This window comes from Melanerpes formicivorus, unplaced genomic scaffold, assembly GCF_026170545.1.
Source record: "Melanerpes formicivorus ecotype bairdi unplaced genomic scaffold, bMelFor1.0.p_v2 SCAF_162, whole genome shotgun sequence".
Taxonomy (NCBI): Eukaryota; Metazoa; Chordata; class Aves; order Piciformes; family Picidae; genus Melanerpes; species Melanerpes formicivorus.
The window spans coordinates 223,575-241,574 of record NW_027142514.1 but is presented as its reverse complement, the minus strand read 5'-3'; the positions used below and the strand labels follow the sequence as shown (position 1 = coordinate 241,574).

General features: G+C 54.8%; 1 protein-coding gene across 1 annotated transcript in view; it reads right to left on the bottom strand.

The window, feature by feature from the left end:
• The window catches only part of CACNA1B (calcium voltage-gated channel subunit alpha1 B), a gene marked incomplete at its 5' end in the record, with an annotated part of 276,768 nt that overhangs the window by 43,248 nt on the left and 215,520 nt on the right, over window positions 1-18,000 (bottom strand). The window contains 5 exon segments of the mRNA XM_068168969.1: window positions 3,164-3,291; window positions 8,123-8,195; window positions 8,197-8,274; window positions 12,954-13,045; window positions 14,323-14,388. Of these exon segments, the coding sequence (XP_068025070.1) occupies window positions 3,164-3,291; window positions 8,123-8,195; window positions 8,197-8,274; window positions 12,954-13,045; window positions 14,323-14,388 (437 nt within the window).

Sequence of the window (18,000 nt, the reverse complement as noted above, 5' to 3'; positions counted from 1 at the left end):
GTGTCTCCCCACCCTCACTCTCATGAATCTCTTCCTCATCTCCAGTCTCAATCTCCCCTCTCCCAGCTCAAAGCCATTGCTCCCAGCCCTTGTCCAACGTCCCTCCCCAGCTCTCCTGGAGCCCCTTCAGGTATTGGAAGGCTGCTCTGAGGTGTCCCTGGAGTCTTCTCTTTTCCAGGCTGGACAGCCCCAACTCTCCCAGCCTGCCCTCAGAGGTTCAGTCTGTGGGCTCAGTTTAGGCTGGAGGTGAGGAGAAAGTTCTTCCCAGCAAGAGAGATTGGCCATTGGGATGTGCTGCCCAGGGAGGTGGTGGAGTCCCCATCCCTGGAGGTGTTCAAGAGGGGATTGGATGTGGCACTTGGTGCCATGGTTTAGTAGTCATGAGGTGTTGGGTGACAGGTTGGACTTGATGATCTTTGAGGTCTCTTCCAGCCTTGGTGATTGTGTGATTCTGAGCATCTCCACAAGTGGAAAGGTTTGGTCCCTGAGGGACTCCCAAAGCACAACCTCTGCGCTCAGAGTGAGCAAAGCTTTCTGTCAGCTCACTGCTCATGCCTGTCCTGGCTGGAACATTCCTGACCACACCAACATGTCCAAAGCACACTGATGCTGCTTTCCTTCCCCACGCCTTGCAGGTGTGTTACTCCTCCCATGGATGCTACCAGAGCCAAGACTGTTTCTTAAGGAGAGAACAGGCACTCCCAAGCTTTCAGTCTCATGGAGATTTTCTAGTGCTCAGAAGTAGGACTGGGTTTGAACAAAGAAGGGGTGGGGTGGGGGGGGGTGGGGGGAGGAAGGAGAGAAACAAACCTATTTACTGCCTGCCAAATCCTCACAAAGGACTTGTCTGTGCTACAGAGCATGTGGTCCTGAAAAATCTGCTTGGAGATGGCAAGCTGTGGGCATGTGTGCAGTGTATGTGCAGGCTCCTGCTGTGGATGGCTCTGAGCTAGCTAAACATCATAGAACCATGCAATCAATAAGGTTGGAAAAGGCCTCAGAGATCATCAAGTCCAACCAACACCTCCTGACAACTAAACCATGGCTCCAAGTGCCACATCCAAGCCCCTCTTGAACACCTCCAGGGATGGGGACTCCACCACCTCCCTGGGCAGCACATTCAGTGCACTCATCCTGGGAGAGGTTTACATGGAGACTGAGCCTAAATCAATTTAACTGAGGTTTTTAAAGGGTAGTTTAATTGCATCCCAGCAGGGAGCTGGTGAGGCTGATTCTACAAACAGGCTCTGAGTCTCTCTCTGCTTGAAGGGAAACCAAAAACCAAGAGTGGGAAGGTTGGAGGCAGCTTCATTGCAAACACAGAGGAGATTCACTGCAGAGGAACTCACTGGGAGGGAAGTGGAGAGTCAATTAGTACGGTTTAAATAAGACAAAGTCTCCCACCAGGCAAGTTCCCAAGCTGCAGAATAGAAAGGAAGTTCCTGGGAGCTGTATCTCATCTGGAAAGTGAAACAACAGAGCCACCAGCACTGCTGTGCAGTGGCTTTCTCTGGGCAGTGGAGAACAGCATTGCATCGGGGTCAGCCTTGCTCTAGCAGTGACCACTGGTCATGAGCTGCTCCTTTAAAGCCCTCAGCAGTGGTTCTTGGGGCTGCCCAATACAAGGTCCCTCCCTCCCTCCCTGCCATGGTGCTCAAGCCCAGGTCCAAGTTCTCCCTGCCAGTGTCTCTGGCAAAGAGAGAAACCCCTAGAACCAAACACCTCAGCCTCTGGCTGTGAGAAAACCATGTCCTGCTTTAACACACTCAGGAGCATTTCATCAGAGGCTCTCTGAGAGCTGAGCTGCTCCCAAATCCAGGCTGATTGCACTTGCTTCTCATCCCACACGTCTCAGGGTTCAGCTGCAAGCCCAAGAGCTAAAGGATTCGTTAGAAGGACAAAGAAAATTCCCTTCTGCAATTTGATGTCATTAGGAGGAGGCTTCCAAGACCAAAGCACTTGGGGTTGGTGGAAAATGCCTGGTTAAAATTGGCACGTGTTCAGCAAACTTCCCTCAGGAGGTCCCCTCCATCCCCTAGCATTCCAGGATTCCACTCTGAGAACCATCAAGTCACTCCCTGCTGCCCCACAGGTAGCTGAAAACAAATCAGGAACCTGAGCCTCTAGCACTGGCTCAGGTGCAAAGCTGTGGGGCTCAGCATCTCCTTCTGTGGGAGAGAGAGCACCTTGGAAATCATAGAGTGGTAGGGGTTGGAAGGGGCCCCTGGAGGTCATCTGGTCCAACCCTTCTGCAGGTTGCAGAGGGAAATGGGACTCCTCCTTTGCATGGCCTCAGGTGTCTGCAGAGGGTGGCTCTGAAGTGAGAGCAATCACAGAGTGATAGGGGTTGGAAGGGACCTCTGGGGACCACCTGGTCCAACCCTTCTGCAGGTTGCAGAGGGAAAAGAGGCTCCTGCTTTGCATGGCCTCAGGTGTCTGCACAGGGTGGCTCTGCAGTGGGAGAGGAGAGCAGCAGCCATGAGGTGGTAACAGGGCTGAGCCTCTCTGCTTACCCAAAGCGCTGCCAGCGGTGAGAGGTGCAGCATATTTTGATCTCCAAACTGGGATGCAGAAATATGAAGGCAATCAGCACTCCTTTAGGGAATGCCAACCAGGGGCCAAGACCACCTGAACTGCCCCTGGTCATGCTTGGGGGAGTTTTACTTGCTTGATTTGTGGGTTTCTATCTTGTGTCTGCGTGAGGGAAGTGTCCCTGGGATGACCTCAGGTTCGTTCACCTCCAGCGCAGGGTGAAGCTGGAGCACGTTGCCAGGGTTACCTGCAGGCTTTGGAGCCCTCTGGAGCTCTCCTCACATGAGCAGCTGTGTCTCCAGGTGGGGGATGTGCACGGGAGGCGCGCACAGGAGGCACCCACAGGAGGTGTGCACAGGAGGCACCCACGGGAGGCGTGCACGGGAGGTGCGCACAGGAGGCACCCATGGGAGGTGTGCACAGGAGGCACCCACAGGAGGTGTGCACAGGAGGCGCGCAGGAGAGACGCGCACTGGAGGCACCCACGGGAGGCGCTCACGGGAGGTGCGCACAGGAGGCACCCACGGGAGGCACCCACGGGAGGCGTGCACGGGAGGCGCGCACTGGAGGCGCTCACGGGAGGCGTGCATGGGAGGCGCGCCCCCGGCCCCGCGCGGCCCCGCGTACGTACCAGGCGGCCGGGTCGTACTCGGCCCAGACACGGACGAACTCGTCCAGGTGGTGAGGGCCGAGGATGGAGGAGTCCCTCGTCAGGTACTCAAAATTGTCCATGATGACAGCCACAAAGAGGTTCAGCATCTGCAAAGAGGGAGCAACAGCACAGTGAGAGGGGAGGGAGGGGAGGGAAGGGAAGAGAAGGGAAGGGAAGGGAAGGGAAGGGAAGGGAAGGGAAGGGAAGGGAAGGGAAGGGAAGGGAAGGGAAGGGAAGGGAAGGGAAGGGAAGGGAAGGGAAGGGAAGGGAAGGGAAGGGAAGGGAAGGGAAGGGAAGGGAAGGGAAGGGAAGGGAAGGGTAATGGACAGAAGAGGAGAGGTTTGGGGAGGAGAGGTTTGGAGAGGTTCGGAGAGGAGAAGTTCAGAGAGGAGAGGAGAGGTTCGGAGAGGTTCGGAGAGGAGAAGTTCAGAGAGGAGAGGAGAGGTTCGGAGAGGAGAGGAGAGGAGAGTTTCGGAGAGGAGAGGAGAGGTTCGGAGAGGAGAGGTTTGGAGAGGAGAGGAGAGGTTTGGAGAGGTTCGGAGAGGAGAGGTTTGGAGAGGAGAGGAGAGGAGAGGAGAGGAGAGGAGAGGAGAGGTTTGGAGAGGTTCGGAGAGGAGAGGTTTGGAGAGGAGAGGAGAGGTTTGGAGAGGAGAGGAGAGGTTTGGAGAGGAGAGGAGAGGAGAGGTTTGGAGAGGAGAGGAGAGGTTTGGAGAGGAGAGGTTTGGAGAGGAGAGGTTTAGAGAGGAGAGGAGAGGAGAGGAGAGGAGAGGAGAGGTTTGGAGAGGAGAGGTTTAGAGAGGAGAGGAGAGGAGAGGAGAGGAGAGGAGAGGAGAGGAGAGGAGAGGAGAGGAGAGGAGAGGAGAGGAGAGGAGAGGAGAGGAGAGGAGAGGAGAGGAGAGGAGAGGAGAGGAGAGGAGAGGAGAGGAGAGGAGAGGAGAGGAGAGGAGAGGAGAGGAGAGGAGAGGAGAGGAGAGGAGAGGAGAGGAGAGGAGAGGAGAGGAGAGGAGAGGAGAGGAGAGGAGAGGAGAGGAGAGGAGAGGAGAGGAGAGGAGAGGAGAGGAGAGGAGAGGAGAGGAGAGGAGAGGAGAGGAGAGGAGAGGAGAGGAGAGGAGAGGAGAGAGAGGAGAGGAGAGGAGAGGAGAGGAGAGGAGAGGAGAGGAGAGGAGAGGAGAGGAGAGGAGAGGAGAGGAGAGGAGAGGAGAGGAGAGGAGAGGAGAGGAGAGGAGAGGAGAGGAGAGGAGAGGAGAGGAGAGGAGAGGAGAGGATCCCTGGGGGACACCACTGGTGCCTGACTGCCAGCTGGCTGTGGCACCATTCACCACCACTCTCTGGGCTCAGCCTCCAGCCAGTTCCAGGTCATTGATGAATGTATTGACCAGCGCTGGTCCCACTGTAACCACAGCAGCGGGCCTCACCCCTGTGCTGCAGGCACCTGACATCTGCCACAGAACCCTCAGAGCCCCCAGGGACAGCAGAACTTCCACGCCTTCTGCACTGCTCCCAGCTCCAACCACAGCTTGGAGCAGCTTTCCCTGGCTCGGTGCAGCTGTTTCTAAAGTTCATGTTTATTTCATGTTTATTTTTGACATTCATATTTTGCAGCAGTGTAAATTGCAGGAGGGAAATTATGTCAAGCTGGATGTCCACAAAGAGCCAGCAACAACATTGCAAAACAAATCTGTTCTCCACTTCCCCTCCAATCTGTGGTGTAACAGCACCCAAGCCCTAGAAACATGTCCTGCTGGCAAGGCTGGGGCTCTGGAATGCTTTAATCTCTTGTGGGGGACCACAAGTTTCCTGGCAGTGAAGTGCTGGATGCGTTGGAAGCAGAGGTAGAGCCCTGGCCTGTGGCAGTTCAGCTGCTTGGCTTTCTGCTGCAGGGCTTTGCAGCCTGTGCTCCTCTCCAGGGCTCTCCTCTCTGGCTGCCAATGAGCCCTGAGGGTAGTTCAGGGAGGGGGGTTGGAGAGCACTGACTCAGGGACAAAGCTGTGTTTGGCACAGATGTGCTCCAGCTGCCAATGCTGCTGCTGCTGCATGTGGAGTGGGATGGCTAAGATGAGCCAGGGAGGGTCAGTCTGGGGGATGTTAGAATAGAATAGAATAGAATAGAATAGAATAGAATAGAATAGAATAGAATAGAATAGAATAGAATAGAACAGAACAGAACAGAACAGAACAGGATAGGACAGGATAGGATAGGATAGGGTAGGGTAGGGTAGGATAGGATAGGAATAGGATAGGATAGGATAGAATGGAATGGAATGGAATGGAATGGAATGGAATGGAATGGAATGGAATGGAATGGAATGGAATGGAATGGAATTAACCAGGCTGGAAAAGACCTTTGAGATCATCCAGTCCAACCTATCACCCAACACCAGCTGATCAACTCAACCATGGCACCAAGTGCCTCAGCCAGGCTCTTCCTAAACACCTCCAGGGATGGGGACCCCACCACCTCCCTGGGCAGCACATTCCCATGGCCAATCTCTCTTGCAGGAAAGAATTTCTTCCTCACTTCCAGCCTAAACCACTTCTCCAAGCTAAGCAACCCCAGCTCCCTCAGCCTCTCCTCACAGGGCTGTGCTCCAGACCCCTCCCCAGACCCCTTCCCAGGCTCATTGTCCCAGGTTGCTTAGCCTGGAGAAGAGGAGGCTCAGGGGAGACCTTCTTGCTCTCTCCAACTCCCTGAAGGGAGGTTGTAGCCAGGTGGGGGTTGGTCTCTTCTCCCAGGCAAGCAGCAGCAGAACAAGAGGACACAGTCTCAAGCTGTGCCAGGGGAGGTTTAGGCTGGAGGGGAGGAGAAAGTTCTTCCCAGCCCAGCAAAAGAGATTGGCCATGGGAATGTGCTGCCCAGGGAGGTGTTGAAGTCGCCATCCCTGGAGCTGTCCAAAAAAAGGCTTGGATGTGGCACTTGGAGCCCTGGTTTAGTAGTCAGGAGGTGTTGGGTGCTAGGTTGGACTTGATGATCTCTGAGGTCTTTTCCAACCTTATTGATTCTATGATTCTAGGAGGGGCCACTGGAGCTGCTCTGGCTCTGCCCAGCACCACATGAACCTCTTCTGCCAGTTCAAGGTTTCTGATGATGGCAGGGCTGAGCTGCAGAGAGCATCCAACCTGCCATTCCAAAGCAAAGCCATGGCAGGAGTTGCAGGCTTGAGATGTTGCTTTCTGATACATTTCAGAGCTGTGGCTTTCATCTCTTCCTGCTTGAAGTTTAATTGGGTCCCTGTCTCTGGTTTTCCATCCCTCTGTCCCAGTGGTGCAGGAAAGTGAACCAAGCCCCAAGAGCAAGGAGCTCTTCATGCACCCAAGTGATCAGAAAGATGCTGCCACCTCTTAGAGCTCAGAGCCAGCCCTGTGTGATGGCAAAAGGCATGAATCAAGCAGCACAGCTCTGGCTGCTCTCATGTCTGAAGCTTTCCTTGGCACCACCTCAGAAGAAAATGATCCCTGCCTTTGTTTGACCAACAAAACAAACCAGGAGGCATCAAACAAGCCTGATGGAGGCATCAAACAAGCCTGATGGAGCCATCTGCCTGCTGCAAGCTTTGGCCATTCCCTCCCTGCCCTCCTCAATCCCCTTCTTCAAAGGCCTGTGTTGCAAATCCAGGCACACCAGATTAATTCTCAGTTCCAAATATCAGCCATGACAAGGAGGATAACCCCTCCCCCCCCTGCCTTTCAACTAATGACTAAATGATCTCTTTGGGGATTAAAGGGATTTTATCACCAGGATGAAAAATGAGGTTCACTGAAGCTGCCTTGTCATGCTTTATAAATCATCATGAGGGAGAAGCAGGGTGGGGAGGGAAGGGCTGTGTGGGGGGGAAAGGTCTGAGTGGGGAGGGAAGGTCTGAGTGGGGAGGGAAGGTTTGAGTGGGGAGGGAAGGACTGGGTGGGGAGAGAGTCTGAGTGGGGAGGGAATGGCAAGGTGAGGAGGGAAGGGCAGGGTAGGAAAGAAGGTCTGAGTGAAAGGGAAGTGTAGAGTGGGGAAAGAAGGTTTGAGTGGGGAGGGAAGGGCAAGGTGAGGAGGGAAGGGCAGGGTGGGGAGAGAAGGGCTGGGTGGGGAGGGAAGGGCAGGATGAGGAGAGAAAGTCTGAGTGGGGAAGGAAGGGCTGAGTGGGGAGGGAAGGGCAGGATGATGAGGGAAGGGCAGGGTGGGGAGGGAAGGGCTGGGTGAGGAGGAAAGGGCAGGATGAGGAGGGAAGGGCAGGGTGGGGAGGGAAGGGCAGGATGAGGAGGGAAGGGCTGGGTGAGGAGGGAAGGGCTGGGTGAGGAGGGAAGGGCTGGGTGAGGAGGGAAGGGCAGGATGAGGAGAGAAGGGCTGGGTGAGGAGGGAAGGGCAGGGTGGGGAGGGAAGGGCAGGATGAGGAGGGGAGGGCTGGGTGAGGAGGGAAGGGCTGGGTGAGGAGGGAAGGGCAGGATGATGAAGGAAAGGCAGGATGAGGAGGGAAGGGCTGGGTGAGGAGGGAAGGGCAGGATGAGGAGGGAAGGGCTGGGTGAGGAGGGAAGGGCAGGATGAGGAGGGAAGGGCAGGATGAGGAGGGAAGGGCTGGGTGAGGAGGGAAGGGCTGGGTGGGGAGGGAAGGGCAGGATGAGGAGGGGAGGGCAGGATGAGGAGGGAAGGGCTGGGTGGGGAGGGAAGGGCAGGATGAGGAGGGAAGGGCAGGATGAGGAGGGAAGGGCTGGGTGGGGAGGGAAGGGCAGGATGAGGAGGGAAGGGCAGGATGAGGAGGGAAGGGCTGGGTGGGGAGGGAAGGGCAGGATGAGGAGGGAAGGGCAGGATGAGGAGGGAAGGGCTGGGTGAGGAGGGAAGGGCAGGATGAGGAGGGAAGGGCAGGATGAGGAGGGAAGGGCTGGGTGGGGAGGGAAGAGCTGTGTGGGGAGGGAAGCAGACTGGTGCCTTCCCTTTGGAAGAGGTGAGGAGAGACTTACCAGGAAGGAGCAGAGGAAGATGAAGGAGACGAAGTAGAAGTAGGCGAAGTCGCTGCCGCACTCCTTCTTGGTGAGGCCGGAGAGGGGGGTCGCAGGCTCTGTTGCTCAGGCAGGACAGCATGATCTCATGCCAGGCTTCCCCCGTGGCACTCCTGCAGGGGGGGAGGGCAGAGGGTGAGCTGAGCCAGCCCCTGGCCCCCTGCAGACCTGCTGGGCATCCAACTTCTGGTAGCATCTTGCCAGAATCACTGAAGGGGTTGGGCTGGAAGGAACCTCTCAAGCTCATCCAGCCCAAGCCCTCTGCAGTCAGCAACTGGAGCAGGCTGCCCAGAGCCCCAAACAACCTGGCCTGGGGTGGTTCCAGGGACGGGGCAGCTACAGCCTCTCTGGGCAGCCCGAGACAGGGGCTCACCACCTGCATTCCACAAAATGTTTTCCTTCCCTCTGGTCTAAATCTCCTTCTTTCAGTTTCAAACCATCACCCCTTGACCTGTCAAAAGGTCACTGCTCAGAAGTCTGTCCCCAGCTTTCTGGGTGGCTCCTTTGAGCACTGCAAGGCCACCAGAAGGTTTCCCTGCAGCCTTCTCTCCTCCAGGCTGCACAACCCCAGCTCTCCCAGCCTGGGCTCACAGAAGAGGGCTTCCAGCCCTCACATCACCTTCATGTCTCTCCTTTCAGCAGGTCCATGTCTTCCCTGTGCTGGACCCAGCACTGTAGATGACTCTGATGTAAAGTGAAATAGCTTCCAGGCTACCCTGAGTCACTCAGCAGATTCCACTCTGGTGGCATTCACCTGAAGCCCCATTCCTGTGGGCCCAGACCCTCTGTCCCATTATGGTCTTGCTGCCTCTGTCCTTCTGTGACCTAGGTCTGAAAATGGACCAAGGGAGATCTGATGGCTGCTTAAAACTCCCTGCAGGGAGGTTGTAGCCAGTTGGGGGTTGGTCTCTTCTCTCAGGCAAGCAGCACCAGAACAAGAGGACACAGTCTCAAGCTGTGCCAGGAGAGGTTTAGGCTGGAGGTGAGGAAGAAGTTCTTCCTAGAAAGAGAGATTGGCCATTGGGATGTGCTGCCCAGGGAGGTGGTGGAGTCCCCATCCCTGGAGGTGTTTAGGAAGAGCCTGGATGAGGCACTTGGTGCCATGGTTGAGTTGATCAGATGGTGCTGGGTGAGAGGTTGGACTGGATGATCTCTGAGGTCTTTTCCAACCTGGTTAATTCTATTCTATTCTATTCTATTCTATTCTATTCTATTCTATTCTATTCTATTCTATTCTATTCTATTCTATTCTATTCTATTCTATTCTATTCTATTCTATTCTATTCTATTCTATTCTATTCTATTCTATTCCATTCCATTCCATTCCATTCCATTCCATCCTATCCTATCCTATTCCATTCTATCCTATCCCATTCTATCCTATCCTATCCTATCCTATCCTATCCTATCCTATCCTATCCTATCCTATCCTATCCTATCCTATTCCATTCTATCCTATCCTATCCTACCCTACCCTACCCTATCTTATCCTATCCTATCCTACCCTACCCTATCCTATCTCCCCCTAACTGTCCCAGCTTGAGCAGAGCTTGGTTTTCACTTTCTTGCTGGGCCTGAAGAGGAAAATTTGCCTTTTCATTGATTTTTTTTGATGCATTCTTCTTACAAACCTCCTTGCAAAATGCTTCATCTCCAGGCAGGAGGAGCCCAGATGGAGACACTTCCAGGCTGAGGCAGAGGTGGCACTGACGTAGGAAGTGGCAACTTGGTGGTGATGCACAACACCACCCCCCCTCCCCCTCCCCCCAAATCAAGCCCCAAAATAAGACCAATTAAAGGAATTCTCACTTCAAAATATAGTAAGCTTCCTGTCAGGAAACACATTGATCAAGCTCAACCCAGGGAGTTTCTCTCTAATGTTAAGCTTCTTGCCTGAGCTGACGTGGGGTGGCACAGCGCGGGGTGGTAACAGTGCTGGGTGGCACTGTGGGGAAAGATGCTGGTGTGTTGAAATAGATCAGGCTTGGAGAGCTTCCAGCCCAGCCCCGGGGGCTGAAGGAGGAGGAAGCAGGAAAAGCTTCACTGCAAATGAGTAGAAAGAAATTCTTTCCAGAGAGGGGGGTGAGGCAGTGGAAGGGGCGGCCCAGGGAGGTGCCGGGTTCAGAGATGGCATTGGGTTGGAAGGGACCCTCACAGCTCACTGGATCACACAGGATCACAGAGGATCACAGAGGATCACAAGATGTTAGGGCTTAGAAGGAACCTCTGGAGATCATAGAATCATAGAATCAGTCAGGGTTGGAAGGGACCACAAGGATCAGCCAGTTCCAAGCCCCCTGCCATGGGCAGGGACACCCCACGCTAGATCAGCCTGGCCACAGCCTCATCCAGCCTGGCCTTAAACACCTCCAGGGACAGGGCCCCAACCACCTCCCTGGACAACCCATTCCAGGGCTTCACCACTCTCATGGGGAAGAACCTCCTCCTCCCCTCCAGCCTGAATCTCCCCACCTCCAGCTTCATTCCATTCCCCCCAGTCCTATCACTCCCTGAGATCCTGAGCAGTCCCTCCCCAGCCTTCCTGGAGCCCCCTTCAGATCCTGGAAGGCCACAATGAGGTCACCTGGGAGCCTTCTCTTCTCCAGACTGAACAGCCCCAACTCCTTCAGTCTGTCCTCATAGGAGAGGTGCTCCAGCCCTCTGCTCATCCTCCTGGCCCTTCTCTGGGCACCTTCCAGCACCTCCAAATCCCTCTTGTAATAGGGGCTCCAGAACTGGAGGCAGTACTCCAGGTGGGGTCTCCCCAGAGCTGAGTAGAGGGGGAGAATCTTCCAGTCCAACCCCCCCTGCCAGAGCAGGAGCATAGAATCCAGCACAGGTCACACAGGAACACATCCAGATGGGTCTGGAAAGTCTCCAGAGGAGACTCCACAACCTCCCTGGGCAGCCTGCTCCAGGGCTCTGTGACCCTCACAGTGAAGAAATTCCTCCTCATGTTGAGGTGGAACCTCCTGTGCTGTAGTTTCTATCCATTGCTCCTTGTCCTATCCCAGGTCATCCAGTCCAACCCCCCTGCAGGCAGCAGGAACACCTCCAGCTAGATCAGGCTGCCCAGGGTCACATCAAATCTTGAATGTCTCCAGGAATGGGGCTCAACCACATCCCTGGGTGACCTGTTGCAGTATTTCACCACCCTCATTGTGCAGAGCTTCCTCCTGATGTCCAACCTAACTCTGCCCTGCTCCAGTTTCAAACCACTGCCCCTTGTCCTATCCCCACGGGTCTTTCTGAAGAGTCCCTCCCCAGCCTGCCTGGATCCCCCTGCAGATACTGAAATGCTGCTCTCAGGTCTCCCTGGAGCCTTCCCTTCTCCAGGCTGAACAGCCCCAACTCTCTCAGCCTGTCTTCATAGGAAAGGTTCTCCATCCCTCTGATCATTATTGTGGCCTACTCTGGACCCCCTCCAGCAGCAGAAGCCCCCTCCCTGGAGGTGTCCAAGGCCAGTTTGGATGAGTCCTTGAGCACGCTAAGCTGTCAGCCCATGGCTTGGATGGGAGCACACTGCGATGGGTTAGGAACTGGCTGGAGGCTGAGCCCAGAGAGTGGTGGTGAATGGTGCCACAGCCAGCTGGCGGCCAGTCACTAGTGGTGTGCCCCAGGGATCAGTGCTGGGCTCTGTGCTCTTTAAGATCTTCATTGATGATCTGGATGTGGGCATTGAGTCCATCAGCAGTAAATTTGCTGATGACACCAAGCTGGGGGCAGGAGTTGATCTGCTGGAGGGTAGAGAGGCTCTGCAGAGGGACCTCGACAGGCTGGACAGATGGGCAGAGTCCAAGGGCATGAGATTTAACACATCCAAGTGTCAGGTTCTACACATTGGCCACAGCAACCCCAGGCAGAGCTACAGGCTGGGGTCAGGGTGGCTGAGAGCAGCCAGGCAGAGAGGGACCTGGGGGTGCTGGTTGATGGTAGGCTTAACATGAGCCTGCAGTGTGCCCAGGCAGCCAAGAGGGCCAAGGGCATCCTGGCCTGCATCAGGAACAGTGTGGCCAGCAGGAGCAGGGAGGTCATTCTGCCCCTGTATACTGCACTGGTTAGGCCACACCTCGAGTACTGTGTCCAGTTCTGGGCTCCTCAGTTTAGGAAGGAGGTTGACTTGCTGGAACAAGTCCAGAGAAGAGCAACAAAGTTGGTGAGGGGTTTGGAACACAGCCCTGTGAGGAGAGGCTGAGGGAGCTGGGGCTGCTTAGCCTGGAGAAGAGGAGTCTCAGGGGTGACCTTATTGCTCTCTACAACTACCTGAAGGGAGGTTGTAGACAGGCTGATGATGGTCTCTTCTCCCAGGCAGCCAGTACCAGAACAAGAGGACACAGTCTCAGGCTGCGCCAGGGGAGGTTCAGGTTGGATGTTAGGAAGAAGTTCTATACAGAAAGAGTGATTGCCCATTGGAATGGGCTGCCCGGGGAGGTGGTGGAGTCGCTGTCATTGGAGGTGTTCAGGAGGAGACTTGACAGGGTGCTTGGTGCCATGGGTTAGCTGTTTGGGTGGGTTGGATTGGTTGATGGGTTGGACACGATGATCTTGAAGGTCTCTTCCAACCTGGTTTGGTTTATTCTAATAAAGGTTTATTCTAATAAAGCTGGGCTGGTGGGAGGTGTCCTGCCCATGGCAGGGGGCTGGAGCCGGATGGTCTTTAAAGTCCCTTCCAAGCCAAACCATTCTGTGATTCCAGGATTCCAAAGACTCTCCTGAAGGATGCCCAAGTCCCAGCAGCTAGGTGGCCCCCCTGCTCCCATGCAGGTGGTGTGGGATTCTGTGCTCTGCTTACCTGAAGAGAAGCATCAGGGCTTGGAGGAAGGTCCGGAAGTTATTGTGCCGATTGATGGAGGTTTCGTCATCCAGGGCGATGTTTCCAAACACCTGCCCCAGAAAACAGAAGGGATTCAGGCCCAGCACATCCTCCCATGGACATTGCCAGCAAAGGTGGAGCAAGGGGAGGGGAGAGAAAAGGCAAGAAAATGATTTGTTCTGGTTCAAGGGATCCCAAAAGCTAGCCTGCAGTTTCTGGGCTGAGGAGGGAGATGAAAATGTGCTGTGGAAATCAAATGGGGAGAAAATCCCCAGGTGAATGTGCTTCAGCTTCACACAGATCCCTCCCAACACCACAGCCCAGCTCCACCCCAGGCAAGGAACTGTGCTCATTTCTTTTCAGGAGGTTGCAGCACCTGAGCTGCTCCCTACCCTGAACCTCTTGGTGTGCCTGGAGCCAGAGGCAGGGATGTGCCAGGACCCTGTGACAGGGATGTGCCTGGAGACAGTGACAGGGATGTGCCAGGACCCAGAGGCAGGGATGTGCCTGGAGCCAGAGGCAGGGATGTGTCTGGAGCCAGAGGCAGGGATGTGCCTGGAGCCAGAGGCAGGGATTGCCTGGAGCCAGAGGCAGGGATGTGCCAGGACCCAGAGGCAGGGATGTGCCTGGAGCCAGAGGCAGGGATTGCCTGGAGCCAGAGGCAGGGATGTGCCTGGAGCCAGAGGCAGGGATTGCCTGGAGCCAGAGGCAGGGATGTGCCAGGACCCTGTGACAGGGATGTGCCTGGAGACAGTGACAGGGATGTGCCTGGAGCCAGAGGCAGGGATGTGCCTGGAGCCAGAGGCAAGGATGTGTCTGGAGCCAGAGGCAAGGATGTGTCTGGAGCCAGAGGCAGGGATTGCCTGGACCCAGAGGCAGGGATGTGTCTGGAGCCAGAGACAGGGATGTGCCTGGAGCCAGAGGCAGGGATGTGTCTGGAGCCAGAGGCAGGGATTGCCTGGACCCAGAGGCAGGGATGTGCCTGGAGCCAGAGGCAGGGATGTGCCTGGAGCCAGAGGCAGGAATGCTCCCTTCCCATGGGAGACACAGCTGCCCACCCATCTCCAGAGGGTGCTGTGCCATAGGCTCATTCTCCACAGCCATCTGCCTTGCCCACTCTCTCCCTTTGCACACCCAAGGCCATGTCCAACACAAGACCTGGAGAGAAGAGTAGACAAAGTGGCCTTTGTTTTTTTCACTTCTAATTTACCTGACACCGAACAAGAAAAGCCTTTTGCCTCACCCTAAGCCAGTTTCTCCTGCTGTGGAAGCAACAACCCATCTGCCCCCTGAGCCAGCAGGGCAAACCCAGGCTGCTTATGGCCAGGATGAGAGCCCAAACCATTACCTGCATGCCAATAATGGCATAGATGAAGAAGAGCATTGCAATGAGGAGGCACACGTAAGGCAAGGCCTGTGGGAGAGGAGAAGGTGATGTTAGTGACAGCAAGTTGGCATTAATGCTGGCAGAATTTCACTCCTGGGCAGCACTGTGTTGGGTGGCATCCATCCTTCAGGTGCAGGAACTGGGGTGGGAGGACAATAGGAATGCTTAGAAGCAGCCTTCAGAAGACAGAGCCCTGGAGCCCAGGTAGTGATCGATCCCACAGCAGCCTGGGCTCATCCAAGGGCTCTCTGTTGATCCTTGCAAGCAGCCAGGCAGGAAGAGCAGGGCAGATGGAGGAGGGATGATTTGGATGGGGTGTTAGGAAGAAATTCTTTCCAATGAGGGTGGTGAGACACTGGCTGCCCAGGGAGGCTGTGGCTGCCTCCTCCCTGGAGGTGTTCAAGGCTAGGCTGGATGAAGCCTTGAGCAACCTGGGCTGGTGGAAGCTGTTCCTGCTCATGGCAGGGGGTTGGAACTAGATGACCTTTTGGTTCCTTTCCAACCCAAACCATTCTGTGAATCTATGAACACAATAAGAAGCTCCACAGCAAGCTCTGAGTTACCACCTGCCACTGGCATTTGGATGCACAAGTGTCCAAACACTCATGTTTAGTCACACAAGCACAGAATGGTTTGGGTTGGAGGGGTCCTCAAGGCTCAGCCAGTTCCAACCCCCCTGCCTCACACTACAGCAGGTTGCTCACAGCTACATCCAGCCTGGCTGCAAACACCTCCAGGCAGGAGGCTGCCACCACCTCCCTGGGCAACCTGTGCCAGGCTCTCACCACCCTCATGGGGAACAACTTCTTCCTAACATCCAATCTCAGTCTCCCCACTCCTAGTTTTGCTCCATCCCCCCCCAGTCCTATCACTCCCTGACACCCTCAAAAGTCCCTCCCCAACTTTCTTGGAGCCCTCTTCAGATACTGAAAGCCACAATAAGTTCTCCCTGGAGCCTTCTGTTCTCCAGACTGCACAACTCCAACTCTCTCAATTTGTCCTCATAGCAGAACAGCTCCAGCCCTCTGCTCATCCTCGTGGCCCTTCTCTGGACACCTTCCTGCCCCTCCAGGTCCTTCCTGGAACAGAGGCTCCAGAACTGGCCCCAGAGCTCCAGCTGTGGTCTCAGCAGAGTGGAGCAGAGGGGCAGAATCCCCTCCCTGGCCCTGCTGGCCACACTTCTCTTGCTGCAGCCCAGGCTCTGCTTGGCTCTCTGGGCTGCCAGTGCTCACTGCTGGCTCCTGTTGAGCTTCTCCTCCACCAGCACCCCCAAGGCCTTTTCTTCAGGGCTGCTCTCAAGCCAGTCCCTGCCCAGCCTGGATCAGTGCTTGGTCTAACAGAAACTTCCTTCTCAACCAGCTCTGGTGCAGAGCAATAGCCAGCTTCACACTCTGCTGAAACCAGTTCTCCATCCCAGAGCCTGCCAGAAGCGCCAGGCTGGGTGTAGGCAGAGCCACCCAGCATCTCTTCCCAACCCCAGGGGAGAAAACCTTCTCTGTTCTTAAAAAAACCCATTTCCATTTTTGGAGAGAGCTCTCTCTCTTCCCCACAGTTTCACCACCTAAAATAACATCTCTGCATCATTTTGACTCAGACACCAGGATGGGTTTGACAGTGCAGCTAAGCCAAAAGAAACCTCTTCCCCTGCATCCCACCACCCTCTGCACCATCAAACACCAGCTGCCACCGTAAGGCCTTCCAGAAAGAGCCATGCAAGATGCCCTGACATGGCTCTCCCCTCCAGACAAGCTTCCTCCAGCTTGTGACAGCACCCAGCAGCTAGCACCCACAGATCTCAGCTTAGAAGACGGCAAGACCCTATGCAAAACCAGATCTGTGGTCTCCAGGTACAACCAAGCTACCCACCATGGCACAGGCAGTGCTCAGGAGCATGGCACCTTGACACCAAGCAGGAGGGGAAGTTTGCTGGCTGTGAGCTACTGCCCAGATCCATCATACAGAACACAGAATTAACCAGGCTGGAAAAGACCTTCAAGATCAAGTCCAACCTATCACCCAACACCATCTGATCAACTCAACCATGGCTCCAAGTGCCTCATCCAGGCTCTTCTTGAACACCTCCAGGGATGGGGACTCCACCACCTCCCTGGGCAGCACATCCCAATGGCCAATCTCTCTTGCTGGGAAGAACTTTCTCCTCGCCTCCAACCTAAACCTCCCCTGGCACAGCTTGAGACTGTGGCCTCTTGTTCTGCTGCTGCTTGCCTGGGAGAAGAGACCAACCCCCACCTGGCTACAACCTCCCTTCAGGGAGTTGGAAAGAGCAAGAAGGTCTCCCCTGAGTCTCCTCTTCTCCAGGCTAAGCAACCCCAGCTCCCTCAGCCTCTCCTCCCAGGGCTGTGCTCCAGACTCCTCCCCAGCTTTGTTGTCCTTCTCTGGACACATTTGAGCAACTCAACATCTTTCTTAAACTGAGGACCCAGAACTGGACACAGGACTCAAGGTGTGGCCTGACCAGTTCTGAGCACAGGGCAGGATGACTTCCCTATCTTCAGCCATTCCCTGACCTCTCTGTGCTTTTCTTTCCCCTGTCACGTCTTTACTTCTGTTTCTTTGCAAGACCTTCAGAGACAGGGAGGTCCAGTGGGAGAGGGTCCACATGTGATGGGACTGGGGCTGAGAATTGCACCTTCAATACACAGCTGATGTTTTGCTGCATTCCTGTTTTATAGCAGAGCTATTGCAACAGTGTCTGTGACTGTCTCAGGTGTTACTCAGGATTTGTTACCCATTTATAGGAGGCTCAGGGGAGACCTTATTGCTCTCCACAACTACCTGAAGGGAGGTTGTAGACAGGGGGGTTGGGCTCCTCAGTTTAAGAAGGGCATTGAGAGAGGGGTCTGGAGCACAGCCCTGTGAGGAGAGGCTGAGGGAGCTGGGGTTGCTTAGCCTGGAGAAGAGGAGGCTCAGGGGAGACCTTCTTGCTCTCTCCAACTCCCTGAAGGGAGGTTGTAGGCAGGTGGGGGTTGGTCTCTTCTCCCAGGCAAGCAGCACCAGAACAAGAGGACACAGTCTCAAGCTGTGCCAGGGGAAGTTTAAGCTGGAGGTGGGGAGAAAGTTCTTCCCAGAGAGAGTTGTTAGCCTTTGGAATGTGCTGCCCAGGGAGGTGGTGGAGTCCCCATCCCTGGAGGTGTTCAAGCGGGGATTGGATGTGGCACTTGGAGCCATGGTTTAGTTGTCAGGAGGTGTTGGGTGACAGGTTGGACTTGATCTCTGAGGTCTTTTGCAACCTTACTGATTCTATGATTTATCAGCAGCAATCCCAACCCTGATCATTTTTTCTTTCATTTTGAACAACAAAACCATTTAATTGATTTAACTTTCTCAACAAGTCCCTTTCCACTTATTCCTTTTAACTTTCTGAACAAGTTTTTTTAACTTGTTTATCTTAACTTTCTCCACAAGTCCTTTCCAACTTAACTTTCTGAACAACTCCTTTCTAACTTATCTTAGCTTTCTGATCAAATCCTTTCCACCTCATTGAACGGTCTACACAAGTTCCTTTTGACTTGTTTATCTTAACTTTCTGATCAAGTCCTTTCCAACTTGTTTAACTTTCTGATCAAGTCCTTTCCAACTTGCTTAACTTTCTGCACAAGTCCTTTCCAACTTGTTTAA